Source organism: Primulina eburnea, chromosome 6 (genome assembly GCF_022965805.1).
Source record: "Primulina eburnea isolate SZY01 chromosome 6, ASM2296580v1, whole genome shotgun sequence".
NCBI lineage: Eukaryota > Viridiplantae > Streptophyta > Magnoliopsida > Lamiales > Gesneriaceae > Primulina > Primulina eburnea.
The window spans coordinates 33247509-33274188 of NC_133106.1; the positions used below are offsets into that span (position 1 = coordinate 33247509).

Genomic DNA, 26680 nt, shown 5'->3' on the forward strand with positions numbered 1-26680 from the left:
TCCCCCCACCCCGAACACGCGACAAGCATGTGACACCGCTACAACTTTTGATCCAACGGCTCAGATCATCGCGTCAGCTTAAAGCTACTCGGTTTAGCACAAATTCAAAAATCTACTCCGCATTAGGGCTTCCGAATCCATATATATACGCGTGCTTACAAACGCATCATTCGCAGATTTTACGCTTACTTCCTCTCTCGAGTATCGTCTTTTGTTCAAAACCGCAGAAAAATCACATGGTAAATGTTCATTCTTAGATCCTTGCAGCAGATTTGTATTTGTGTTAATTTGATTCTTCTGATCTTTTTTTTTTCCGTTTTGGTAATATTCAGGCTTTACCGAACCAACAAACTGTGGATTATCCGAGCTTCAAGCTCGTAATTGTCGGCGATGGTGGCACTGGTAATTTTTATGTTTATTCAAATATTGATTCTTGTTTTCGCGTGTTTATTTAGCCGACTATGTGATTGTTGCAATGTTTATTTCATCGATAAAAGATTTATGATGATTTCGGCAGCTCATGTTATATGTTCGAATGTGTATCAGTAGTATTTTGTTCGGATTTAGGTTTAGTTTTTTCCACTTTTACTCCTTGATTAGGATGTTAGACTGGCTCAAGTCTTGGACAGAATAATTGATTTAATAATTAGGGGGAGGTAGGGTTTGTGATGACAATTGCATTTTGCTTTATGGTTAATTTCGTACTCAATTGTCTGTTCTATCAATTATGCAGTTTCATACGCCTTAGTTTAGTAATTTCGATAGAGCTATGATAAAATTCTTGTCTTATAACCTCGAGTTTACTGTCTTATGACTGTTTCTGAGTTTAGAGTAAAGGAAATTGCTCTAGTAAAAAAAACCCATGATTAAGGATTTTTTCTGCAACTTGGCCATTTTGGTTTTATAGATATTATAGATTTCTTTTACTGGTGTAGGGAAAACCACCTTCGTGAAGAGGCATTTGACTGGAGAATTTGAGAAGAAATACGAGCGTAAGTTTCATTTGGATGTGTTCTCTTTCGCACTTGTTTCAGAATACTTTTTTCTGTATGATTGTTTTCTAAAGATCCTCTGTTTTTGTGCAGCTACCATTGGTGTGGAAGTTCATCCACTAGATTTCCATACTAACTGTGGGAAAATCAGATTTTACTGCTGGGACACGGCCGGACAGGAGAAATTTGGTGGCCTGAGGGATGGATACTAGTAAGTGAATTTTGTTTTTTGATCTTATGAAGTGTTACTGTAGTTGCTATGATTCTTGTGATTTTGCTGCTCAGTATTTGGATGAGTTTTGGGAAGGAAAGATTGTGTTAGAAATATTTAATTGACGACTCTAGAGATGAGTCTGATTAAAAGGCGAACTTAGTGTCTTGATAGAATGCATGGCTGATACCTTCTTGAATTGTGTGCTTCTTAATGATAGGTTGTCTTTTATATTTTTCCCATAAATATGTAGAAATTTATGATATTATCAATATAAATATAAATGATTTTATATCGGTTTCAAATGATGGTGTGTTGTAACTTTGGTTGATGAGAAAAACCAAGGTCCATTTCGATAACTCTACTCGTTTGGATGTGGATATACATTATACTTCCTCGAGTACGCTATCGCTGTTTGTCTTGTGACTTGTCTTTGGCTTACTTTTTAATATCTAAAAATGATGCTTATATTCTGCTGTTGGACTGTTGTAGCATCCATGGACAGTGTGCCATCATTATGTTTGATGTAACAGCTCGACTTACATACAAAAATGTTCCAACATGGCACCGTGATCTTTGTCGGTATGTTGTATTCTTTATTTAAATTGTGTGTGATGTTTGGTTTAAAATTCTGATGGCATAATGACATATTACATTTTCTGCTACCCATATTCAGGGTTTGTGAGAATATTCCAATAGTGCTTTGCGGAAACAAGGTTGATGTTAAGAACAGGCAGGTCAAGGCAAAGCAGGTTACCTTCCACAGGAAAAAGAATCTGCAGTATTATGAAATATCAGCCAAGAGTAATTATAATTTTGAGAAGCCCTTCCTGTATCTCGCCAGAAAACTTGCAGGGTGGGTGTGTACACATTTGATTACTTTCGAGAAACCATGCATTTCTCTTTATCATCTAATTTAATATTTGTATTTGTTGTAAAGAATTGGATTGTTGCTTTGTTTCTGTTTGCAGCGATGTTAGTTTGCATTTTGTCGAGTCTCCTGCTCTTGCTCCGCCAGAAGTTCACATTGATATGGCTGCACAGCAACTGTAAGTATCTCTCTTTCTCACACCCAGCCATACATGGCTAAAGCTCCATACACATCCACATAAAACCTAATCCAGTCGCATGACTAAATATTTGAATTGTGAATTTGAACTCACTTTCATGAAGAAGATCTATTTTGATTGGTATTTTTTTTTTGCAGACATGAAGCTGAGCTTGCTCAAGCTGCTAGTCAGCCGTTACCAGATGACGATGATGAGTCATTTGACTAGAAGAGGGAAGTGTGATGGAAACAAACTGGAGTTGAGATCTTGCGACCTTTTATGGATTTAAGACTTGGTTTTGGAATATGTGGTAGGTTGACTGGGACTGTGTTGTGATTTGTTTTGGTTTTATCTAAGTATTTATTCTTCGGAATGTTAAGGTGTCGTTTTAGCCATTTATGAATTGCTTGTCACAAATATGGTCATATATCACACCACAATGCCGAAGCATCTCTGTTATTCGATGCCTCAACTTTGTCCTACTTTTTTCCGAGACTTAACTCTAAGGGTAAACTTACTTTGGCTTTATTATTTTAATGGTTGAATTGATACAATTTTAAATTTAAAATAAAAATGATATTGCCACCAAATGAAAATCTTTTGTTAACCATTTTTTTTATCAATATGTTCTTTGACGGATATTTAGTTGGCATGTGTTTCAAATAGTAAAATTTTCATTTGGCGAGCTGTTTCTAATCGTGTACCCACGGAGTTTAGCTCGTCATCATGTGCCAACTACGGGTATGTGCCGCTTGTGTCATTCTGCTTTGGCGACTAAGTGTCACTCACTATTCTTTTGCTGGATCATTAAGCACCATTAGAAAAAATGTTCCTTTTTGGGAATTTTTGCATAATACGTGATCTCCAATTTTTGGATGATATAATCGGTATTTCAAAGTATTCATCTAAGCGTGATATGGTGTTGTTCTGTGTACTTGCGTACGTTGAAATGGAAACAATTGAATCGAAGCATCGTCATATAGGTGTCATATGCCTTCAATTAATTTTAATGCCGTTAATTTGCAATAAAACTATTTTTCTTTTCCAGCAAACCCAGGTTGATGACCCCGATAATTTATCTTAAAAACATATACTACATTTAAATACCGAAATTTAAAATATTAAAATTGTTGTTGTTTTTTTTTAAATAAGCAAAACAATAAATATATGTCATTTTTATCTTAAATTATTATTTATGTATACATACTTTTACATATTTATGATATATGATATATTTTCCTTAAAATTTGTGTAATACGTAATATGATCTAAAATTTAAAAACAATAATTCTTTGGAACTAAATTATATAATTTGGATTAATTAAATTGATTTCATCACCTTGAAATCAAAGGTGCTTCATGACATAAATTTATTTTATTTAAATACTGATTTAGTAGTTTCAAATTTGAACATCTATTTATATTAATATAGCTAAAAAAATTAATGTATATAAAATTATTTTATGAAAAATTTACTATTATATATTGAATTAATTTTTAAAAAATGCCTAATTGGTAGCAAAATTAAAAATTTTAATATTAAAGATAATGAAATAAATAGTAATTTTCTCATCAAGTTCCCAAATCAATATTTTAGGCAAGTCTAATATCACCAACAAAATCAAATAGCCCTCTCCCAATCTAGATCTGTCAAATCATGAAACTGGATGATATCTATGGCCATATCTCCCTGTCCTTGATTCTCTCTGCATATTTTTAAAATTATCGTTTTCAAGAAAAATCTGGCGCAGAGCACATATAGCAGCTTAATGAGGGAGAATTACGTCTGGGGATAAAACTTACAGAAATATTATGCATAAGATGTGAAATTTTTAATGTGAAAATGGAGTAAAACTGGTTTGCACCTGGCCTGTCCCACTGTCCAAGATCTTATAAAGCCTCGACCGGAGTTGATTATTGGGAACTTTTGTTGATCACTGAGATAGCTAGCTTTCAATTTTTGTTCTGTGGGCCCTTTTAAGCTTTAAATCTATGCGATGCACACGTAATTTATTCATGATTTTACAAATATACAGTCCATATATATATGCTCATTACTTGACATAAAAATCGAAGCTTGAAGCTTATATTTAATTCCTTGTACGAGTACTAGGTTTTATGTAATAATGGATGTGTACATGTATAGATATGCATCATAATCCCATCCAGGGGGCCATGCATGGCCTAAGGATTCAAGAGCTTCCAGCACTCGTACAACTTTATTTCGATACGAAGCCTGAAATATACCTCACCTTCAACAGCATCAGTAGTAAAACTTGCTATTCCTCTGTGCATGAAAAAGTCGTCAGTCCCGCCAATTACCGAAATGTGCCTGGTTGGGGTCAGTATCATATTCAATCCAGCAAAGGTAAGAATCCCCTTATATTTTGTGGAGTTAAAAACCATGGAGAATGCATGCCATGATGCTGGTTGTTTTGTATTGCTATACACGTAAAACCCTTGTGCTCGGCCAACTGGTGGAGACCGGAGGTTGTTGTCATCTGTCAGAGGATCGTCGAATGCAATCAAGTCTCCAAAACGGATTGGTCCAGCAAGACTAGTCTTGTTTGCCCCGTCAGGTTCGCCTACAATGGTTGCAGTTGCGTTTTGGGCATTGCTGCCATTGTAACGGATTTCGTGATGGTATACAACCATTTTTTTGCATGGGCGGTGCACGTGGCGCAGATAGGGGTCTTGGGTGGCTGAGCTACCAGCTAGGAGGCTGAGGGTTATGCATATGAGTATGACAGGGTATGGTGCCATTGGTTTGTGAGTGTTTCTATTTGCTTTGGTGGTGAAACGTGGGGCTTTTAAATAGAAGGAGATGGTAGGAGAGTATTTTCAGCACTCAATGGCTCTTTGTTACACATGGTTTTCTAATGTTGGATGCACGTTAGGATTAGCTGAATCTGTATTCTTTAACCATTTCAGGTTGTTTAAACTGTGTTCGATGGTGCAAATTTTTGGGAATTTTTACCTACTTTTGATTAAGATATTAATAAATATTTGATCATAGATTTAAGCTTAACATCAAGATAAAATAGAAAACAAAACAACGAAGACAAACAGTACTTGATGTAGGAAAGAAACACTCCTTATAGTCACTTTGATACATGATATCACAGTTCATTATTACACATAAAACAGGGCTTGCTGTTGCGACCTGCGGGCATGTCGAGTTGCTTATCAACAGCTGAGTGAAATTTTGCTTCAAACTTGGCTTTGATCGAGCGTTATTTCAAGTTCAGCTCCAAGTCTCCAACTTTAGTGTATAAAACTCGAGCATGCTCGAGTGGTACTCGAGTTTGAAATAATTTTCGAGAATTTAGTTCAATTATTATTCATGATCTACTTCATAACAAGAATTATCTTTTAAGAACTGATTTTATAACATGTAAATTAAAGAGTTTATCAAAAAAAAAATCTGATGAATCACAACCATGTATGCATCATATATGTCATCTTCCATTCCTACTACCTAATGTCGAAATATTTTCGGACTGGCGAAATGAAAACAGAAGCTACGAATTAAGACGATAACAAAAATCACATACGAGCCTAACTATATATCAAATAACACAATGACCGGCTCAAATGAATATGCCGGTATGGCGATATCCAAGAATCATACATATAGATGTTGAAGAACTCTCTTTATCATGTTTTGCATCACTCAATCTATCTTAACAGAAGAATAAATCAGCCTGGTGAACCAGAAGCACGCGTAGAATCCAATCGTGCCTGTTACCACAAAGAAGGCATACGAAGCAATGAACATGTACCCGAAGTATAACGCACCAGAAATGGGCTTTGTGATGTCGAGTTTAGTGAAAAAATAAAATGTGGCATAGAGGAAAAGATATAGAGCGGACGATCCCGATGTGAGATATGATCTCCACCACCAGAGGTAATCTTCACCGCATAGTTGAAAATAGCATAGGACGATTGTTATTTCTGCACAGGTGATGATGAGGATGATGAACACTATAAAGAGGAAGCCAAAAATGTAGTAGAACTGGTTCAGCCATATCGAGGTTAGAATGAAGAAGAGCTCGATAAAAACAGCCCCGAAAGGAAGAATTCCTCCTATCAAGATGGAGAAGATGGGGTTCATGTACCAGGCCTGTTCTGGGATCTGCCTCGGGATTTTGTTCGTTTTTACAGGGTCCTCTATCGCTGGTTTTCTAAAGCCAACATAGCTGCCTACGAAGACAAGCGGAACTGATATTCCGAACCAGAGGAAGACCAAAGCAAACATGGTGCCAAAAGGTACGGCTCCTGAAGACTTCTGGCCCCAGATAAGCGCATTTAATGCAAAGAAAATGACAAAGACCGTAGCTGGGAAGAAAAAGGAAGTCCTCAGGGCGATTTGCTTCCACTCAGTTCCTTTGAACATTTTATAGAGACGTGCAGATGAGTAACCAGCGAAAAGTCCCATGAAAACCCAAAGCAGCAACATGGCTGTCATCAGTCCGCCTCGATTTGAAGGGGAGAGGAATCCAAGTACTGCAAAGATTGTGGTGATCAGTACCATTCCCAAGAACTGTACTCCTGTTCCCACATAAACACAGAGGAAATCTGAGTTGATAGGTGGACGGAACACATCAGCATGGACCAATTTCCACCCAGTTTCTTCTTGTGCCTCTTCTTGGGTCTCAAGCTCATTGTACCTGGAAATGTCTCGATAGAGGGTACGTAGCATTATCATGGCAACCATGCCAGAGAGGAAGAGAACTATCATCAGAGAATTAACTATGGAGAACCAATGGATTTGGTCGTCGGTCATTAGAAGATACGTGTCCCATCTTGATGCCCACTTCACATCACTCTCCTGCAATGAAGTTTGAATTGAAAAGAAACAGATTACAACATATCAATTTCACGTGAAAAAGAACAACATATCTGTTGATGACAGCCCAAAAAACTAGAAGGTGTAAAAAGTACAACACGATAGTTAGTCCACCTCCAATGAGTTCAAATATTCTGGAAAAAATGATTCAAACATGATATCAGAGCAACTATGTCAAACATTCAAAATTCCTTGTCCACACTGCACAGAATTCCATATATTTCAATAAAGTATCTTGGATGCTTAGTTATAGGCCTTTGTTAATCAATACCCGATCTATGTGTATGCGTGCACTTTTAATACTAGATTTGAACATGTATTTTTCAATGTTATGAGCGCACGTTAAGGAAAACATACTGAAATTTAAAATATCGTAGAGCTATCTCCCCATCTTATCTCGACCACTTGAGAAAACGATTGCTACACAAGGTACCTCCAAAAGTAACAAAACAAGTAAAAACAGGCTGAAGGCATTTACCTGGTACGCAACATCGTAAGTTTGGGCTTTGATAATAAGTCAAGATTATATGAAAATATATAGTTGGTGAATGGATTACCTGGTACGCAACATCGTAAGTGAATATGATTTCTTGTTTATCATCAACCTCTTGGGGAGAATTTGAAGAAGAAACTGTACGCTTTGAATGGGGATCACATGTAGCTAGACGGGTATTCTCACTCCATTTTCCTTCATATTCATGCTTGACACTAAACCGTGAGAATTAAAAAAATAATATTAATGAAGTTGAATTTTATGTCAAAAACCAAAGGCTGTACTAAAGTTCTTTTGAAGCCACTCACCTGAATGGTGTGACCTCAAAACCTACAATCCTTGCAGAATCAGTCTGCTGATCCCTGTGATACTTGACAACAAAGCTCAAGTGGTTGTGAAGAAAGTACTTTTCATCCTTGCTCTGCATAAAGTAAAAACTGAGAGTAAACAAGATATTGTGCTTATATAGCAATTGCTCAAAACAAACATTAGGTCGATAATTAGTCAACTTACACCACTATATTGTCCTTTCACCCCTATATGAAAACCAAGCTGATAGACGGTACGGCCCTCTTGCTCTGATCTTGCAATTGGAACAACCAATGGAAGATTATCTAAAATCCTGAAATAACAAAGTGGAAATCATTAAGAAAGATATTTTTCTACTGACAACTCAAACTAGAAATAATATAAGAAATGAAATCGATCACAACGACGAATACACACATGTTGACTCGATACTCATCTTCAATCTTGTCTTTTAATTGTTTTGCAATTTTAGCATCAAGCTTAAGTCGGCAAACAACAGTGCACATTTGTGGTTCCCTCATTTTGAACTGTAGCAGCAACAAGAAAAAATCAGTCACCAATAAGAACTGTCAAAGAAGCACTGTCAGGGAATCCAGGAAAAGGGGTAATATGAGACAACGGAGTGAGGGGGGGCGGGGGGATTGAATGCATTTGGAGGGAGGTTTAGGAGTAAAAGATTTAGAGAAATTATACAAAAAATTTCAAAAATTCCCGATTGAGAAAGGGTGATACACTCCCTCTAGCTAAATTCACCACTGAGCATTATATCATCAAAAAAATAGCACCGACCACATAAGGGGAATTCTCAATACGATCACCACGAAGTACTTCTCCAAGATTTTCTCTACTGTCAACTATGGTGTCAGGGGGGCATAATGGAAGAGAATAGTATGAATAAGGAAGCTGAGTCTTTATAGAAGTCAATTTGTTCACTTTAACAAACAGTGGATCTCCCTGTAAAGAAAATGAAGAACAATAAGAAGCAAAACAACAGAATTTGACAGATAGAAAATTTAAGTACATTTCTACATTCAATCGTACATCATTATATAAAAAACATGCAGTGAAGAGAATGTCACCAACTCTTTATAATCATTATATGAAAAAACAACGCAGTGAAGAGAAATCATGGTTATCCTTCAGCATCTTCTTTGCTTTCTTTTGAAAGCTAATGGTGCACTCGTTAAATTCAGCTTCTAGTGGTGTTGGAGAATCACTTTTTAGATATTATGCTGAGTCCATACAGATTCAAATGCAATGTCATCATTTTACTTTTAAACAATCACTCAAGTTTGCAGATTACCATATACCAACTAAATCACTAAATAAGATGCCTGGTTTCAACTATATGCAAAATATGCATCATATCAAAACCTCATAAGTGGGACTTCACTAACAAACACATTCGCCAATAATATTTTCTTCTCATTTTCAGATAAGAGACCAAATTTAATTACAACAGAATGGGGGACAAAAAATTTCAAATACTGTACAATCCTGAGCACTATACAAGTACAAATAACCCATTTCAAATAAGTGAATAACTGATCCAGACACAAGCTCTCAGAGTAACATGCACAAAAGATCAGATCTTAGAACAGAACCCACATCAACAAACTTAGTGTAAGTGTAACTATGCCATATCACATGAGAAGCAACGAAATCACTGTTTTTGCTGATACCCAAATCACATAAACGAAAAGACGAACACCAAGAAAAATTTCAGATTCACATAAAAAGATTGTACCTTTTGGAAGTCTTCAGGGGCAACACCAGGCAGATAGAAGCAGAGGGCATTGTGGGACAGGAGCAATATGCATATAGTTTCCAAGATAAAGAGTAAACGAACTGTGTGAGATCTAACAGCAACTCTTCCCATCGTGTGGAAGAATGAAGAGCCAATTATGCGTCTTCAGATCCAGAACCAGAGGGAGATGCGACATACAAATCTGAAATCTTGTTTTTGGTGTGTATTTTAAGCTTGTCGGTTGCCCGGTAGTTGCAATTTCACATTTTAGATTCTCTTTTTTTTTTTCCTTATTTTGGCTTTTTGCGAGGTCACACTTCACAGTCTAGTTTTAAAGTCGGTGCGTCCTTTTATTTTTTTCTTGATTGAAACTTTGATTTTTAATTATAATGTTTTTAGTCGATTAAAGATTAGAAACTATTTTTGTAATTTATTTTTATGACGTGAGAACCTGTTATTTATGTTATTCAGTGTTCATTGTGTAAATCTATAGCCTATAAATTATATATAATATGTATACATATACTGTATATAATAAAATATACATATGTATATGTTTGCAAATATATTTATATATATTATTAATAATAATTTATTTAAGTTTTTTTTAATTAAATGTATAGCGGATTCCCAACCCGGGTTTTGAAACGTGGCGGGTGGGTTCGTCCTAATTTTCTTTGACTCGATGGATCTTGGGTTTGGTCAAATCCACCATGTTACCATCTCTGGAGATAGAGTATGAAAAGTGCTCGTTTTATAAAAAAAAATTGCTTTTTATAGTTTTATATTTGTTTTGATAGGTATTGTATTGCTTTTAAAACAGGTTAAAATAACTATTTTTCCAAATTAACAAATTCATAGCTTTTCAAATGCTTTTGAAATAACTCAAATTTAACAAACATTTTTTTATATATTTATCCAAACTTAAATTTATTACAACTTTTATTTTAAAAACCAACTTAAGAAAAGTCTTAGTAATTAATTTTTGGATTGTATCCTAGTAATTTGACTACGTCTAGTAATTAATTGCTAATGGATTTCAGACAAGGTAGGCTACTAAAAAAAGTAATTAACTTCTAAGACTTATCAAGAAGCCCTCGTTGTTTCCTAAAAGAAGTAAACACTATTAGTGAGATTTTGTGGTCAAATTTAATAACGTGTGATAACAAAGTAGAATGCAAGGAATGCGAGATTGTTGGATTCTGAAGGTTAGATGTCATTCCTCTGAACACTAAAAATAAGGTAGTCGGTCAAAAACTCACTCACACTCGAATCAACGATACTCAAAACTCGTGAAAATATGGAAATTTTTTAAGAGCTAAATGAGAATTTACTTGTAAACGAGAGATTTAACATATGTAGTATGCCAGTCCAAAGGAGGAGGTCCCCCTGCTGCCCTGCATACTCCCTCCATGCACGCACAAATAAATAAACACATCGATCGTATGTGGTACTCTCTCTCTTCTGCATGCACCAATTCGGAACAAAGCTGAGCGGTGACCATTCACATACATGGGATACTCTTGAGATTGGCAATTTAAAGAAGAGATCTTGGAGAGTACTCAATTTCTGCTGAGTGATCTCTCTTGAACCTCCTGTCTTCTGATAATTGCTCACAACAATATAGAGAGTGTTTTTCCTTTCGGTTGTATAGTTAAGAACTTGAGTGGTGTAGTTCATGCTCTGTGATTGATCCTGTAACTTATAATTCACCATCAAGGTGATTTGTGTTCAATAAGATGGATCGGGTGCTGCTTGTCCGTGGAGTAGACACATTGTCGAACCACGTTAAATCGTTTTGTTTGATGGCATATCTTATTCGGTTTTCTTCCATCATCGGCTAATCGTGAATTCTTGAGCTGTGATATTTGTTGCATTCGATATTCTCTGAGTTTGGGACGAGTTAATTCGAACATAAACATAATCGAATTACAACATAACTAAGAAGAAGAGGAGGAGAGTTGAAATTCTTTCTTGTTATACCGGGTTCTTTTTACTCTTTTCTGCTGTTTAGCGCGGGAGACGAGGCAGTCTCTTAAACGCTGACGAGTCTTTAAAGGAAGATCTGATTAGAAGTGTGGGTTTAAAGTTGGATGAAGCTTGTATCAGTGACCTGTTGATCCGAGCGAGGTCGCCTCAGACCACAATATATGATACTGAGCTTGTTCAGAAACTCGTAGATCAATTTGTGACCAACGGAAGAAGCAACAGGAACTTGAATGTTGCAGAAAAGAACGGTAGAAATGAAGGCGACTTTGTTTTAGGACATGGGTCTTGGTTAAGAGTTGTAAAGATAATTGATAGTTATCTTCAAGAAGTTGCTCGTGATCTGAATCTTCCGGTTGTTGGTTTGATTGAGTTGGCACAGTCAATTCCCGAGTCAGCAAGGCGAATTCATGATTAGACTATATTGTGCCATTGACATCTACTTGAAGCCTGAAGGTATCCTAGTTCTACCATACTCATCCCATATATATGTCTGTGTATATTATATATAATATATTTGATTCAAACTGCATAATATTGGACACCCTGTCACGCAGGAGCACCCAAGTTTGACCAAAGCCGAGAGAAAGAACTTGTGTGGGCTAATGGACGTCAAGAAATTGACAACAGACGCATCCATGCATGAAGGCTGCAGCACAGAACGAGCAGCTACCACTTCGTTTGGTGGTTCAGGTCTTATTTTTCGAACAAACTAAAGCGGCTGCCACCCCAAGAAACAACAGAGAAAACTGGACGAAAGCAACCCCAGAAAACCCCAAATCCCTTCGAAAGCAAATGGACGAGTTGAAGGTTAAAGAAGAGGCTGAATTGGTAAAAAACCGGAAAGTTAACAAAGAGAAGAAGCAAGAACGCAGGATCCCGAGTGATGTTGCTGCCATCTCGCTCAAGAAGGATCTTTGATGAGCTCTGGATTGTGGGTAAAGTGCTGGGAAATGGCAATAACAAGAGTTCAGAGACGTCTGCGAGTTCACAGAGCCCCGTTTCTATGGTACAAGGTGAGATCAAGTTGTCTAGTTCATCTTCAAGACGGAGGAGATATTCTATTTCTTAGAGCATGATCATCTTAAAGTTTGTATGAGCTTGTTAAATGATGGGAATCAATGGACATGTAAAGTTCTAGGATCTTTGTTACAATTGATTAAGGTTTGGCCAGATTTAGAGTTTTATTTTCCTCAGTTTCTTGGATATTATTGTCTTATGGAACACTGGGTCAATTGTTATATATGTACTTTATTGTGATTTTTTCTTTGTGCATTGGTACTGAATGAAATATTACTTTTCTTCTCTATCTTGTTTCGGCAGATCCAATTGAATAAAATCCTAAACAACAAATCCAAACTAAATTCAAATAAATATCTTTTTACAAGAATTATCATTATCAACATGAAGATTTTAATACTTCATCCTAAAATTAGCGAATGATGTAGTGACATAAATTAATGAATATTTTGTAAAATATACACTTATATTTACCAAAATTACGAAAAAAAAATCACAAGGGAAAATGTCTGAAGTGATTTTGACAGGAAGAATGATTCAGTGGGTCAGGATTAAAAAAATATCAAGAAAATATAAAAACCAAAATTAACAATAATAGGAAATTTAGAGGCAAAAGTGTGAATACCATAAAACCACTCTCTTTCGGCTGTTCATCTCCCTTTTAAACTCAGGAGCCGCAAGGGGGTCTGGTCTTGTTCATTTCTTGAATAATGCAGAAACTCAGTAGATTTCTACTGCCATTGAGCCGTTCGTTGCAAAGAAATGTTTTTTGTTCTCTTCAAGAAAGATACTTTACCGCCCTTCCCAGTTATGCCCAACACGATTATCTGCAAGAAGAGGCTAGTTTCTCGATTTCTTTTGGTTTTTTGTTTGTTTCCAATTTTTGGATTATTGAAAGCGACTGAATCTAGTTAATCTTCTTGCTAATTTTCGTAGCGGGGCGATCTTTTCTACGAAGAGAGTGTGAAGAAACTCGTTGTTTTGTACATATGATTGTGTGTATATTTGTATTATTGCTTGATTGTGTTTCGACTTTGCTAAAATGGTCTTCATCTTTCTCAAAAGATTGAGTTTTGTGACCTGCCCCCTGTTTTGACTTTAAAAATTCAGGTATTAGTGGAAGGAAGAGCTAATTCAAGGGTAGCAATTCTCAATAGACCCTCTGCACTCAATGCTCTCACCACTTCTATGGTTAGTTTATTGTGTATATTTTTCTCTCATTGTTCTTGAGTTTTGCTGGTGAATTATTTTATTGTTTTGTGCTCCATTCTCCAACTACAAGAATTGGTATTTTCATGTAGTATTTACGAAATGAGGCATTATGCTTTTATTCCGGTACTACCGATTTGGTCCTTTAGATTTTAAGTTTTTAACCTTCTGGACTTATATTTTGCTAGGCTGCTCGATTGAATAGATTATATGAGTCCTGGGAGGAAAATTCAGAAATAGGATTTGTCATGATGAAGGTTACCGAATGCACAGTATTTATCTCCCTCTTCTCATAGCTATCTTTCAATTGGCTGAGTTCTTTGCGTTTCTTGAAGGGTGGTCAGAAGGCATTCTGCTCTGGCACAGATGTTGTGAGCCTGTATCGGTTGCTCAATGAAGGTTGAACATTGACTTAATTATGCATGGATTTATTTTATAAAAAATGAAGAATCGAATTATGTGTGATTTCGATTTCAATTCGACAAAGTTCCAGCAAAAGAAAGGATGTTTCTTTGAATGTTGGTACTGGTATATTTTATTAGCAGCAAATGCAGTTTATAAAACATTAGTTTCTATCCGAATGAATAAGACTCTTGGGTCACTATAAGATTCTCTTTATGCTTTCCGTTGGTCATTGTTGATTGATTTTATTTTCAGGGAAGACTGAAGAATGCAAAGCATATTTTGAGAATCTGTACAAGTTTGTCTATGTTTTGGGAACATATCTTAAGCCACATGTGAGTTCATTTCTTTCAGTTTTGCTAGTTTAAAGAAAAGAAAGCTCTTTTTTCATGTTGAATGTTTTTGTAAAACATTGAAGAATTTAGATTCTCTTGCAACTTCTGGATTTTTCGTCTCTCGAATGGCAAGATGATGGTTTTATTGTTTCCTCGTTTATGGGGCCTATGACAAGCATAAGCCTGTTTTTGGATGGAGGCAGAGATCCTCTTTTGGGATTGAACCCGACTGTGATATCTGCTTTGTGAGATGAAACAAAGTGCTAACTCAATCGTCTTGATAAGTCATTCCCTGGCCGGACAACCTCTTTGATGGTTAATCATCTTTCTCAGAGTGAGATGGCATTCAATTTGACTGTTATAATCTCCAATTTATTTTGCAACACCTGTATCATACAATCACAAATATCTGCCACTGTCTGGCGACATGGAGATTTTCTTTCTAATCATGACCTTAAGATGTTATCATCAGAAGAAAATATACATATTGTGGAAAGTTTTGAATGTGGCCTATGCATCAAACTCTGTGTTTGAAATTAAATATTAGTTTGTACTGTGGCACAAAAAATATGTATGCGTATATATTATGTCATCAGTTGATCCGTTGATGTTCTCATGATTTAGTTCCACAATTTGTAGCATTATGTGTCATGCAAGTCAGTAGTTATTTATTAACAGAAACTCGTTAGTGACATTTTCTGTTTTAAGTTGCTTTTTGTGTGGAAGTGTTGTGAAACTGATGCTGGTCATTTGATGTTAATCTGTCATATTACAGGTGGCTATAATGGATGGTATTGTAATGGGTGGTGGTGCAGGTATTTCACTCCCGGGGATGTTTCGTGTTGTAACTGAAAAAACGGTATGAATATACTTCACGCTTATTTTTTGGCTAAATGCATACGACTTTCATTAGATTATTATGATGTAAGATATAATTGTGTTATCTTAGCTTTATGGCAATCTTTTTTTGTCTTCTGACCGTACACTTAAACATGGGATAATACCTATTTTTGTTCCTATCGGTCTTCCCTTGTCTGATTTGGGCAAAATTCAGTAATTAGGGTTCTAAGTTTTATGGAGAATAATATTGGAGGAGCATTCATAACTGATTTGAGGAAACATGAGCACATGACCGAGTCAACGTTGGGTCTAACAAACAGATAACACGTGAGACTATTTTGGGAAGAAATTAGAAAGCTGAAGGATGAATTCGGCCCTCAAGAAAGAAGAGGGACGAAAATGGGAAAAACAGCAAACAAGAGAAAGAAGAGGGACGAAATGGGAAAAATGGCAAACAAGAGAGACGAAAACGAGTATTATCTCAGGAAATATGGGTCATGTGCCTCTCACATGAATGGATAGGTAACGTGAGGGATAGGTAACGTGAGGGACGATTTTTGGAAGAAAGTTGAGGGATGAATTCGGCAGTCAAGAAAGAAAATTACGAAAATGAGAAAAGCGGAAAACAAGATGGACGAAAACGGGTATTATCCCCTTTAACAGTGCTAACAAATATAAGCTGGGCTTACTTTCTTCGATATGCCTGAGTACCCTTTAACTGGATTAACTTTAACCCTGAAAAAAAGGGAAAAAAATAAATTGAGAAGGGCATTCAATGTCGATTATGCTTTATTTGAAAAACAGAGAATTTTATTATTCTTTTGCTGAGTCAAAATAGATATACTTTTTGGTTTGTCTTCCAATCATTTGGAAAAACGTGTTCTATTGACCACACCAAGTTAAAATTTCAAAATATGGTAATACATGTCTTGATGGGTTACGTACAAAGGGCTTTTTCTGATAAATACAGGTCTTTGCATCTCCTGAAGTACAAATAGGCTTTCATCCTGATGCAGGGGCTTCATATTATCTTTCTCGTCTCCCTGGCTATTTAGGTATGATGAAAAAATAGTTCGACCTTTGAATTATCATGTAGGAATCTTGATGATATTCAAATCGATTATCAAATTGCTTCTATATCATTACATTTTTTGTGGCTAATCATTCCAAAATTTATGTAATTTTGCGGATGTTCTCAAACATCGGTCATAGTACTTAAATGAAGTGGACATACCCCTCAAAATACCTTTTGGAGAAGAAAATCACACCAAATGATATTTAAGAGTAACTCAATGATCAGAGATATTAGCAATTCACCTGTATGTTGTTACTAACATGCAGGTGAATATTTAGCTCTGACTGGAGAAAAGCTCAATGGTACAGAAATGATGGCTTGTGGTCTTGCTACACACTACTCGTTGAAGGAAGTCAGTCTTCCATTTGCTAGCATAATTTTTCGTTTTAACCACATCTTTGCTGATTCATTTTTCCTAACAGAAGCTTCCTTGGATTGAAGAACGTCTTGGTAAGTTGATAACTGATGATCGTTCGGTCATTGAAAATTCTCTTTCTCAATATGGTACCTTGGTTTATCCAGATGAGAGGAGTCAGCTTCATCGGTAACGGCTTTTTTTTATTCAGATTTTTTTTATCTTGTAATTTTTTCTTATTTCAATATCACTAAAATCATGTTCTGTCTCTTTGGTATCACTTTGTTTTTTGATGTTTCAGGTTAGAAACAATCGACAACTATTTTTGCCATGATACCATGGAGGAAATTGTTGAAGCTTTGGTAAGAATACCATTATGCTATAATTGCTATTTATTTCTTTTGGGTCTATTTTTAGAGAAAAACTGTTGGATACCACTTTTTCCAAAGTTTGGAGCTCATTAAAAATTGTCTAATGATAGTTTTATAATATAACAAGAACCAAGTTCAGGACTGTTGATCATGTGGAAGCAACAATAGGACACGCTTGATCAAAGACTTGCCATTGACACAGAATACCGCGGTTTGATCAACGTTTTTGTAACTTGGTGAAGCTGTATAATAAAAAAGAAGTCCTTATAGATACTTCGAAGTAAATAGGTTGTTGAGCTTCCTTAAATAGAAACTATGAAACTGTATAAGTGGAAATACTACTAGAATCGAGGAGATAATCTCGTCTACAGTTCTGTGATAGTTACTGAAATTGATGTCGGTCTATGCACATAGGGATCTTCTGTTTAGCTACAGTTACAATTTGCAAACACCATGAGAATAAAGCATGGACAGATGATAAAGAATCAGGCACAGACGTGGAATTTCTGTGTATGAAATAGAGCAAAATTTGCAAAGCTGTTGGCATTAAAATAACAGTATTTCTAGATAAAGTTGGTGTTAAAAAATCCAAATTTTGACATATTTGTTTATCGGCATATCATACTGCCGACTGAATTCTGTTTTTCACGTTGTAGGAAAATAGAGTGGCAGGATCTTATGATGAATGGCCTTCGACCGTACTTGGTAAAATTAAAGAAGCCTCTCCATTAAGCTTAAAAGTGACTTTGCGATCAGTAAGTCGCTTACCATTGCCTCTATCCTGGTAGAAAATTTCATTTTCCTGCACGAATTCGCCCCATTCTAACCTCAATGTTTCTATCACACTCAAAAGATCAGAGAAGGTAGATTTCAAACTCTTGACCAATGCCTCGCCAGAGAATACCGAATATCTTTAAAATGGATATTTAAAAAGGTCTCTAATGATTTCTCAGAGGTATATCCTTATCTGATTCTTCATTGATACTTGATAGTCGTTATTACCTTATGAAAATGATTGATCGAAATTGCTAGAGGAGCCGCATGTGTAGTTTTATAAACTTTGTCAAGCATGTCCGGCGTGGGACAGAGGTATATGTGACAAATGGAATATAATCCGTTCACTTGAAACTTGTCATTTGTAGGGCGTTCGTGCAAGATTAGTCGACAAGGACTTTGCTCCAAAGGTATTTGGTTATTTTTAACCTCATATTTTGCAAGAATTTTTGTTGGGCAACATAGTAATCCAGTTTTAATTTCAAAAATTTTAGTGGGATCCATCCAAGTTGGAGGAAGTAACAGTTGACATGGTCGAGTCCTTTTTCTCTCCTCTCCGTGAAGTTGAACCAGAGCTAAACCTGCCCACTTCGCTACGAGAGCCAGATGTGTGAAAATCTGCCATACTTTTTTCTGTATGACTCTCCATTCATTACTCTCTTGGTTTAGGATTCATGACAGAGACGGAGTTCCTGTGGAGCCAATGCAGTGGAAGTGAGTAGAAGTATAGGAGCTGAAATAATCAATTGTGCCATTTTTAGTAGCTTGGCTTTTGTCTTCAGAACTCTGATTAAAGCGACTTAGGATATGTTTGGTTGACAGGGGATAGGAAGGATTGTCTTTTTATTTCCGGGCTTGACCTTAACCCTGAGGCCCGACTCGCATATTGTCTTCAGAAAGTGCACAAATTTGATCAGCATTCTCGTTTTTTTTGTGAGCCCAATTCGAATTTTTGCATTTTTTTAAAAAAAAATTATGAAATATATATTTCTTTGGTGAGATAACCAACTTAGGGATCGGGGATTATTGTTCTTAGAGTGGAGCAACCATTTCAAACTGATGCAATCTATCATGTTCTGAAATTGGAGCAGAAAATCTGAACAGAGGCAGAGTGATGAAATAAATAAGAAGAAAATGTGCAAGTCAAATATTTAATTATAGTGAGTTTTAAGTATGAATATTAGATTTTTTTTAGTAACATAATCAAAATCAAATCATGTAAAAAAAGAAGAAAGTTGAGTCTTAGCTCGAATTTCCTACTAACAGAGTTGGGATTTTTTAGTTTGATGAGATTTATTTGGTGGCTGCGATTGTGTGTTCAATCTTGAATCGTAGCGTGTGTAGCTTAGAAGGATGATAAATGGCAGAGACAGATAATCAAAGGAAAAACCAGAATTGTGGACATTTAAAAAAAATTATAAATTATTGGAACAATTGATGATGTAATACAGTAATACTACATATGTAGGAAAGCACACTGTTTAATTGCATAACATGATAAGATTTTCCTATACAAAATCTTGAACTTAGTACACAGAATTTGATAAAGACAGAGTTGGCAAACTGGAAAATGAAAGCAAACTGAACTTCTCATCTCCTCTGGAAGTTGAATGTCTTAATGGAATAGGCAAAAATGAAGGTGAAAAGAATGACGAATCCAAGAAGTATAAGGGCGACTGCCGCAATCATATCACGTTCAAATCCGAAGTAATCTTTCAGGTATTGTTCCACTGTTCTACCATCGCCTTCTAGCGTGTCCTGAATTTCTCCAAATTGTGTGATAATTAAACCGTACAAGGTGTAAGCCACGGGAGTAGCCCAGTAGTACCATCTCCACCATATGGGTATTCTCTGTTTTAGGCAAGATGACAAACAATTATTAATTTTTGTGAACTTGTGATTGTACATGGACTAAAAATTTGCAATGAGGTTTCTTGACTTACTGGTCGTGGGATGACAAATCCTGAGAAGAGATTCCAGATTCCGTAGAAGAAAGAAGAAATAACAGCGGCGACATTGTGGTTAGGAGTGACAGCCACGGTCATCATGCCATACAAGACGAAGTACAACAATGAGACGTACGTGAAATATAAGAACCAGAAGAATTTCACAGCTGTCCAGTCGAATCCCATCATCGAGTAGACAAGGAGACTGTATACTAATGCTTGCACGAAGACGTAAGGAATTTCGATTAGGAACTGCAAACGCGATAAAGAACTTTGTAAGAGAATATATACTTCAGAGGTTGCAGAATTCAAATATGTACCCCGGGTTAGTGGTTCATAAGGCTTTAGCTAATTACCTGTGAGAATGCATATGGTAACGCAGAATACATTCCGGCTGCCTTTTCTCTGTAGAAGACTGTTCTTTCGATAGCCACCACTGGCTGTACTGACGAACTATATTGGAATCCTAAAAAGTTGATTGCAGCATACATGGAACCCATGGCGTTGAATAGATCTTGTTGAGTTTTCCTGCAACAAATGACACGTGACTCTGTTAGCTAAAACGAACTGAAAAATCGTGAAGCGGACATAGATTTATTTCTTTTCACTCCCAACATACCATTTAGAGCCAAGGTCCCAGAACATTGTCCCGAATATGAGGGCGATGAAGGTTGTGAACAAAATTCTGACGGCGGTATAAGGTGGATTCCTCCAGTATGACCAGTGTTGTTTCCACAGGCAGGCCAGGCATTGAACGAGGAAAGGTTGGGAGAATTGGTTTGGGAAATACAGGTCTTTTGTGCCAGGGCGAGGGACACTCAACTCCTTGATTAGGGCCTTGTTCCTCCTGTAATTTTTGCGTTAAAGATTATTAGCATAATATAACACCATGCTTGATTCAAAAAAGGATGTTTCAAGTAATTATACTAACCCAAATAGTTCTGATTTTTTGTAGTAGTCTGCGAAGTCAACCCCCAAAACAAGTTCTTGTGATGTAGTAGAAACCTCCAACATCCAGGTAGCCGGATTGATACCATCTTTAATCTTTGATACACCTTGAATTCCTTCAAAGTACTTGATCAATTGGGATGAGTGATGGCCTAATGGTCCTACGTATATTTCTTGTCCTCCGCGTTTCATCAAAAATAGCTGCAAAATCAATGTTTTATAATTAGCAACTGAGCTTGAGAAAAAATGATCATACTATAACAGTATCTCATGAAAACTAATATTAGATCTTCAAATAAATACTTTTACACTTTAATTTAGCTTACCTCGTCAAATGCTTCAAAAATGTCAATGCTAGGCTGATGGATGGTGCATACGACTGTTCTTCCAGTGTTTACTGTATTCCTTACTGTTCTCATCACAATTGCAGCAGCTCTTGCATCAAGGCCTGAAGTTGGTTCATCCATGAATATGATTGAAGGGTTTGCCACAAGTTCAACTGCAATTGTCAGCCTTTTTCTCTGCTCGGTGGAGAGACCGTTGACCCCAGGCAACCCAACAAGCGCTCCACTCAAGGGGGTAAGTTCCACAAGTTCCATGACTTCCTCGATAAATGTCTGCAACTCAAAGAGAATTCATCTTACTAATCAAGTCTGATTACAAATATTACAAATTGAGGTCTCACTGTACTAACCTTTCTAGTTTTTGCATCAACTTCTGCAGGCAGCCTCAACCAGGCTGAGTATATGAGAGACTCATGAACCGTAACGTTCGGAGAATGAATGTCGTTCTGCTCACAATATCCAGAAATCCTGGCAAATGTTGCCTGGTTTTTTGGGTACCCTGAGATTGTAATGTTTCCTTCTATGTATCCCCCCGTTTTTCTTCCAGCTAACACGTCCATCAAGGTTGTTTTACCAGCTCCACTAACACCCATCAAAGCTGTAAGAACACCTGGCCTGAAAGCACCACTTACACTCTTCAAGAGTTCCAATCTATCTTCAGTGGCGCCTTGAGCTTTCATCTCCTGCAAATCAAGTTACTCTCGTGAACATTCCTTTCAAAAACATTTTATTTTTCATTTCGAATGCTCGTTTTTTAGTGTCTACTAGTAATGACCATTTTCAAAATAACATTTTTCTTTCAGCTGGAAACCAATATTTTGAGGTGAAAAACGGTGAAGCTATGCAAAACTCAGTTCTTTGACATTTATCGAAAAATACGAGTCCTTCAAATATTTAAGCAAAACTTACCGCTGGCATGTCAACAGAGTATTTTATCTCATCGAATGTGATAGAATGGGGTTCAAATGGAAGAATCATTCCTCTTTTCTTGTTCTCATTGGCTTCACTGGCATCTGCTATTACGGATGAGGATCCAGATGAGATGCTTCTCCTTTTGCCTGCTTCACCTGGAGCTGAAACTAGAGCAGCCTGCTGGTCATTTTGGCTTTCTTCTGGTAATACAGATCGAGGCTTCTCAAATGCTGTAACAATATGATCATGTTAATTGCTGAATGTCATCTTGAAAGTACTAAAGTATATAAAGTAGAAAACTCACGGTTCAGGTACATAAGAGCAATGACATAGAAGACGTTGAAAAACCATATGAAACCAAATGTTGCCCCAGCTCCTATCCAATACCAGTATGAGTAAGGAAAGAACCCACGAGCTTTCATCACTTGTACTCCCAATGTGGTTCCATTGATCATCTATAAAATGAGAAAGTTGTGTCATCCCTATGATCAGATGTATAACCATATGGAATATACAAAATGTAGAGATTGATGCCTTGACTTACTTTACTCCAACTGTGCCCTGTGAATTCATTGACTAGAATTGCATTCTGTGCATACATTAAAGGTGAGGCCCAGTAGCCCCATAGCCACCACCCCTTCACATCATCTGCAAAACAAAAAATGGTGATGAGATATGATTCATCATTTTAGTGCGATATATATTTGAGCATCTTATCGCTATTTCATACTTCGTGATAGGACAAATCCACCCAGTGCAAAAAGCATGAGCAGCGCAAACAGGCCAAATGTGTTAGCAATGATCATGGTCCTGCCCAATGCCCCAATAAGTCTGAATAATGCCCCAGCTGTCTGGTTTAGAAGTAGGAGCAATAGGTATTGCTTAAACAATCTGCAACGATGATTATTGATTAGTATTTGTTTGAAAAAGCGATGAATAAGTCAGTTTGAGGCACTGCTGTTTGATTCTTACCTTCCTACATTAGGATCAAATCCAATCACATAGTACGAGAAAAAGGTCCATAATGCAGCTTCTAGGAAGCTGATTGGAATTTTCAGGACCCATGATGGAAGAGCATAGGCCCATGGGGGGAAGAAAAACATATCCCTATGCTTGTAGAAAACAGGAAGCTTGTAAATTGTCATAGCAAGCTCTGACAATCCATTGAACAGGGCCAGAATGACCGCATAAAATAGGGCGCCAACAAATATTGAACCATCAGCCAAATCATTTTTGTGCATCTTGACACGGAAGAAGACTGTTGTGGCAATCAGTGTCATCGTAATAAGCTGCAAGAAATTATATGGAATTTACTTTCACTAACTGAATTCAATTTAAGGTGTAAGATGAACAGTTCAGGATTTCAAGTTTGTGAATGCATGCCTGGAAGAGCTTGAAGTAGTAAACAAACGAATTTCTTTTCATCAACAAGGATTCTCTGTCAGTGCAAGCTTTCAGAAGTTCTTTCTGTCCAACACCGAATTTTTTTGTTGTCAGAGCAGCAGGATGGCTTTGGCTCTTATCATATGGAATAGCAAGCTCGTCCCCCAGTTTCCGTCCATCGATATAAGATTGGAACGCCTCTGCAAATTCACTAACCGTGACAAACCTGTAAGGCTCATCCGTACGTGCCCAATATTGTCTTTGATCTTTCTTTGATGTCACCTGAACATCGAAATCAATCTCATTAGAACCAATGAAAGTGTAAAAGCTCAAAGGATTGTAAGTTTTAATAATTTCTTTTGCTCACTTCTTGCAAGAAATCAGCCACTCCTTTCCTTTTTGGGCATTTGAAACCCATTGATTCGAAGAAACCGACAACATTTTCCCGAGGACCATGATAAACAACCTGTCCATCTGACAAGAGCACAATGTCGTCAAACAGATCGTATGTCTCGGGTGCCGGCTGCAAGAGGGAGATGAAAGCAGTTCCCTTCATAATGTGGACATATTGTCGAAGCATGTTGATGATTTGGTAAGTCGTAGAGCTATCCAATCCAGTGGATATCTCATCCATGAAGAGTGCCTTTGCTGGTCCAACCAACATTTCACCTGTTGTAGAATTTGCAAACAAAACTTCAGCATCTACATACACTGCATAAAAAGTTTCTTCTTTGTTGCATAAACATATATAAATATATATATAGTTTGGTTACCAGTGGTGACACGCTTTCTTTGTCCTCCGGAGATACCCCGGATCATATCGTCTCCGACCATGGTATCAGCACAAACATCCAGCCCCAAAACCTGCATGGAGGTTCAAATGGTAAGTTCATTAAATGTTATTTTCAGGAAAATGTGATGGACGTTTCAAGCTACTGATTTGTACCTTAAGAACGTAATCCGTGACAACATTTGCCTCATCCCCTTCGGTGGCTGCTGCCTACATCAATATTTATAAAAAAATTCAGTCAGATATTATTTAATTTCGTTTTTTTCAATTTCTTATCGGAATTACTTTGCTAATGTAGAAGGTAAGTTATTAAAAATAGTTTTAGAATATCGAAAATTCACATAATAATTAATAATCATTTAACTGGAAATCGTACTATTGAAATATCATATTTCAAAACAAGTATCCTCATATCGTCAATAAGTGCATTGAATAAATAAGTAAATCAAGAATCAAATTTAAATTAACAGGAAAAGTAACCCGCCATGACTTCATAAAACACCTAGAAATATTTGTTTACAAAAATTCTATTATATTTTTTTTACCTTCATAAAAATGTCAATATCAGGATCTGGTTTAATATTCGCTGCTTTCTCTCTCCTTGACAATTCAGCCAGCATCTCTGTTCCCAAAAATCATGCAACAAGTTCAATAATAACCCCAATAATTAAAATTTTAGAATTACACACACACATATATACACGAACCGTATCGATCACCGACACCCTGACACCTAGCGGAAAACGACAAGGTCTCTCTGACAGTCATCTCTCCGATATGCAAATCATGCTGACTGATATAAGCTGCAGTTCTTTGCGGTACAAATTCATTCAGTGTATGTCCATTGAAAGTCACCCTTCCTGAAACCTGGAAACGAAAAATTTCAGTTTCAGACAACCATTTATCCAGAGGAACAAATAATGAATTAAATAAAATCTATTCAATCATTACATTTAGAGATGGATCTAGCTTTCCTGCCAGAGCGAGTAGAAGGGATGTCTTCCCTGAACTTGGAGGACCTAATAAAAGTGTCATTCTGCATGGTTTGATGACTCCACTGACGTCCTTGAGGATAGTAAAAGGCCTCTTTCCACTCGGAAGCAAATGGAGAGTATTCAAAAGTCCCTTTAAAAATGGAATTATAACTTTTAGATTGAGGATTCCTCTTTCTTCATCGAGAAACAAATCTTGAACAATTTTTAAATTTTTTTTTTACCTCTATGATGTTGATATTGAAGTTGAGAACAGTAGGCAGAGATCTGCCCTGACTGTAGGCTTCTGCATCAATAGTCAAATTCTCATATCTCACTTCGATTGTAGGCAAATCAATCCCAACCCTGTCGATTCTTTTCCGGAGCTTAAGCAGGAACTTCTCGTTATCTTCATCCACAGAATTAACCAGCCTATCAACCAAATTCCTCTTATCAGCAAATCCAAGACTTTGGACATCAATCTCATTCGCACCCTTTGATCCAAACAGGAGCCCTTTTCTCAAACGATCAAAAGTAGGCAGCTTCTCAAGTGCAGCCCATTTTAGAGCTTCCTCGTCGTCTTCTTCACGAGAAGAACGTGAGAAAACTTCAATCCCTGTGTTTCTCCATATATTCGAGCTGTTAACCCTGAAGCTTGAGCCCTGTCTCCCGCTTGCTCTTAAGCTACTACCTGCTTTGTAAAGATCACCAGGATCCATTGCTTTGCAACCCTTTTCTAAGTACCAAAAATTGTCTCTCTCTCTCTATATATATATATGTATATATATAATTTTTTTGAATGAAAGAATGAGTTTACAATGTCAGATGATTTTTCTCTGGGTTTTGATTATGGTGGATGGTTGGATTTTTATATATAGGTGTCTGTGTTTGGGATTCGAGGGCGGCTTATAAATTTCAAGTTGAACGAAATTATTTTGATGTCTGAGTTTATATGCTTCTGAGAAGTTGCAAATGCCTTCAACTTTGACTTCATGACTCGTTCCCCAAGCAATTAATAGAGAGAAGTATATTAAAAAATTAATATTAGTTGAATCTTCTATTTATTTATTATTATATGCATTTCATTTTATGTTTGTAAAAAAAAATAATTTGTTCTTTCTCTTGTGATCTCGTAAAATTGAGACTCTCACCGTCTCAAATATATAAATTTATTTATTTTTTATACATATTATTAAATTTGATTTCAATTTACCTACGAAATTCTTATTTTAACTTATTTATTTTCGTATAAATGGTTGGGTCATAATACGGTTCCTCGACGTTCAAAAAAGCTTGCTCCAACATTGAATGGTCCTTGGCTGCCCCATTTCACACGTATGGACAAAAATAAATAAATTTAATTAATTTA

General features: G+C 36.5%; 5 protein-coding genes across 6 annotated transcripts; 2 read left to right on the forward strand and 3 right to left on the reverse strand.

Annotated features, from left to right (window-relative positions):
* Positions 1-2780, forward strand: LOC140834441 (GTP-binding nuclear protein Ran-3). Its single transcript, XM_073199320.1, has 8 exons — positions 1-239; positions 333-402; positions 936-992; positions 1086-1203; positions 1696-1785; positions 1880-2059; positions 2175-2252; positions 2411-2780. The coding sequence occupies exons 1-8, from the start codon at positions 237-239 to the stop codon at positions 2478-2480; spliced, it is 666 nt and encodes a 221-aa protein (XP_073055421.1). The 5' UTR covers positions 1-236; the 3' UTR covers positions 2481-2780.
* Positions 2781-4235: 1455 nt separating this feature from the next.
* LOC140833505 (disease resistance response protein 206-like) lies at positions 4236-5060 on the reverse strand. The gene has a single exon (XM_073197842.1). It carries the CDS (start codon positions 5013-5015, stop codon positions 4437-4439), a length of 579 nt encoding a protein of 192 aa, XP_073053943.1. The 5' UTR covers positions 5016-5060; the 3' UTR covers positions 4236-4436.
* Positions 5061-5921: 861 nt separating this feature from the next.
* LOC140834442 (transmembrane 9 superfamily member 9-like) lies at positions 5922-9917 on the reverse strand. Its single transcript, XM_073199321.1, has 7 exons — positions 9651-9917; positions 8693-8857; positions 8321-8430; positions 8108-8216; positions 7903-8015; positions 7659-7809; positions 5922-7083 (listed from the first exon to the last, which is right to left on the reverse strand). The coding sequence occupies exons 1-7, from the start codon at positions 9780-9782 to the stop codon at positions 5926-5928; spliced, it is 1938 nt and encodes a 645-aa protein (XP_073055422.1). The 5' UTR covers positions 9783-9917; the 3' UTR covers positions 5922-5925.
* A 3362-nt stretch (positions 9918-13279) lies between these two features.
* LOC140834443 (small ribosomal subunit protein mS47-like) lies at positions 13280-18944 on the forward strand. Of its 2 annotated transcripts, XM_073199323.1 has the most exons (15): positions 13280-13495; positions 13767-13847; positions 14054-14122; positions 14201-14264; positions 14523-14602; positions 15378-15461; positions 16413-16497; positions 16784-16869; positions 16940-17061; positions 17174-17234; positions 17900-17998; positions 18097-18198; positions 18386-18427; positions 18512-18652; positions 18718-18944. In XM_073199323.1, the coding sequence occupies exons 1-14, from the start codon at positions 13367-13369 to the stop codon at positions 18629-18631; spliced, it is 1224 nt and encodes a 407-aa protein (XP_073055424.1). In that variant the 5' UTR covers positions 13280-13366; the 3' UTR covers positions 18632-18652; positions 18718-18944. The 2 variants fall into 2 exon arrangements, with proteins under 2 accessions (XP_073055424.1, XP_073055423.1); XM_073199322.1 differs by having other exon boundaries at positions 13281-13495; positions 18512-18944.
* A 460-nt stretch (positions 18945-19404) lies between these two features.
* LOC140834444 (pleiotropic drug resistance protein 1-like) lies at positions 19405-26278 on the reverse strand. Its single transcript, XM_073199324.1, has 20 exons — positions 25557-26278; positions 25292-25465; positions 25048-25207; positions 24886-24962; positions 24497-24550; positions 24324-24414; positions 23918-24219; positions 23551-23832; positions 23140-23456; positions 22898-23058; positions 22712-22815; positions 22472-22622; positions 22165-22397; positions 21606-21938; positions 21238-21528; positions 20895-21112; positions 20583-20810; positions 20320-20491; positions 19961-20215; positions 19405-19868 (listed from the first exon to the last, which is right to left on the reverse strand). The coding sequence occupies exons 1-20, from the start codon at positions 26028-26030 to the stop codon at positions 19608-19610; spliced, it is 4338 nt and encodes a 1445-aa protein (XP_073055425.1). The 5' UTR covers positions 26031-26278; the 3' UTR covers positions 19405-19607.
* Between the last annotated feature and the right edge of the window lie 402 nt (positions 26279-26680).

Bases quoted from the DNA above. Each gene is read 5' to 3' on its own strand.
- LOC140833505 (XM_073197842.1), bottom strand. From the start codon at position 5,015: ATGGCACCATACCCTGTCATACTCATATGCATAACCCTCAGCCTCCTA.
- LOC140834443 (XM_073199323.1), top strand. From the start codon at position 13,367: ATGCAGAAACTCAGTAGATTTCTACTGCCATTGAGCCGTTCGTTGCAA. The intron at 14,265-14,522 runs GTTGAACATTGA...TTTTATTTTCAG, and splicing joins GTATCGGTTGCTCAATGAAG to GGAAGACTGAAGAATGCAAA. The intron at 17,062-17,173 runs GTAACGGCTTTT...TTGATGTTTCAG, and splicing joins GAGAGGAGTCAGCTTCATCG to GTTAGAAACAATCGACAACT.
- LOC140834442 (XM_073199321.1), bottom strand. From the start codon at position 9,782: ATGGGAAGAGTTGCTGTTAGATCTCACACAGTTCGTTTACTCTTTATC. The intron at 8,217-8,320 runs GTGTGTATTCGT...TTGTTATTTCAG, and splicing joins GATGAGTATCGAGTCAACAT to GATTTTAGATAATCTTCCAT. The intron at 8,016-8,107 runs GTAAGTTGACTA...TACTTTATGCAG, and splicing joins TGAAAGGACAATATAGTGGT to AGCAAGGATGAAAAGTACTT.
- LOC140834444 (XM_073199324.1), bottom strand. From the start codon at position 26,030: ATGGATCCTGGTGATCTTTACAAAGCAGGTAGTAGCTTAAGAGCAAGC. The intron at 24,963-25,047 runs GTTCGTGTATAT...TTTTGGGAACAG, and splicing joins GGGTGTCGGTGATCGATACG to AGATGCTGGCTGAATTGTCA. The intron at 22,398-22,471 runs GTGAGTTTTCTA...ATATTGTTACAG, and splicing joins TGCTCTTATGTACCTGAACC to CATTTGAGAAGCCTCGATCT.
- LOC140834441 (XM_073199320.1), top strand. The intron at 403-935 runs GTAATTTTTATG...TTACTGGTGTAG, and splicing joins TGTCGGCGATGGTGGCACTG to GGAAAACCACCTTCGTGAAG. The intron at 2,060-2,174 runs GTGGGTGTGTAC...TTCTGTTTGCAG, and splicing joins CTCGCCAGAAAACTTGCAGG to CGATGTTAGTTTGCATTTTG.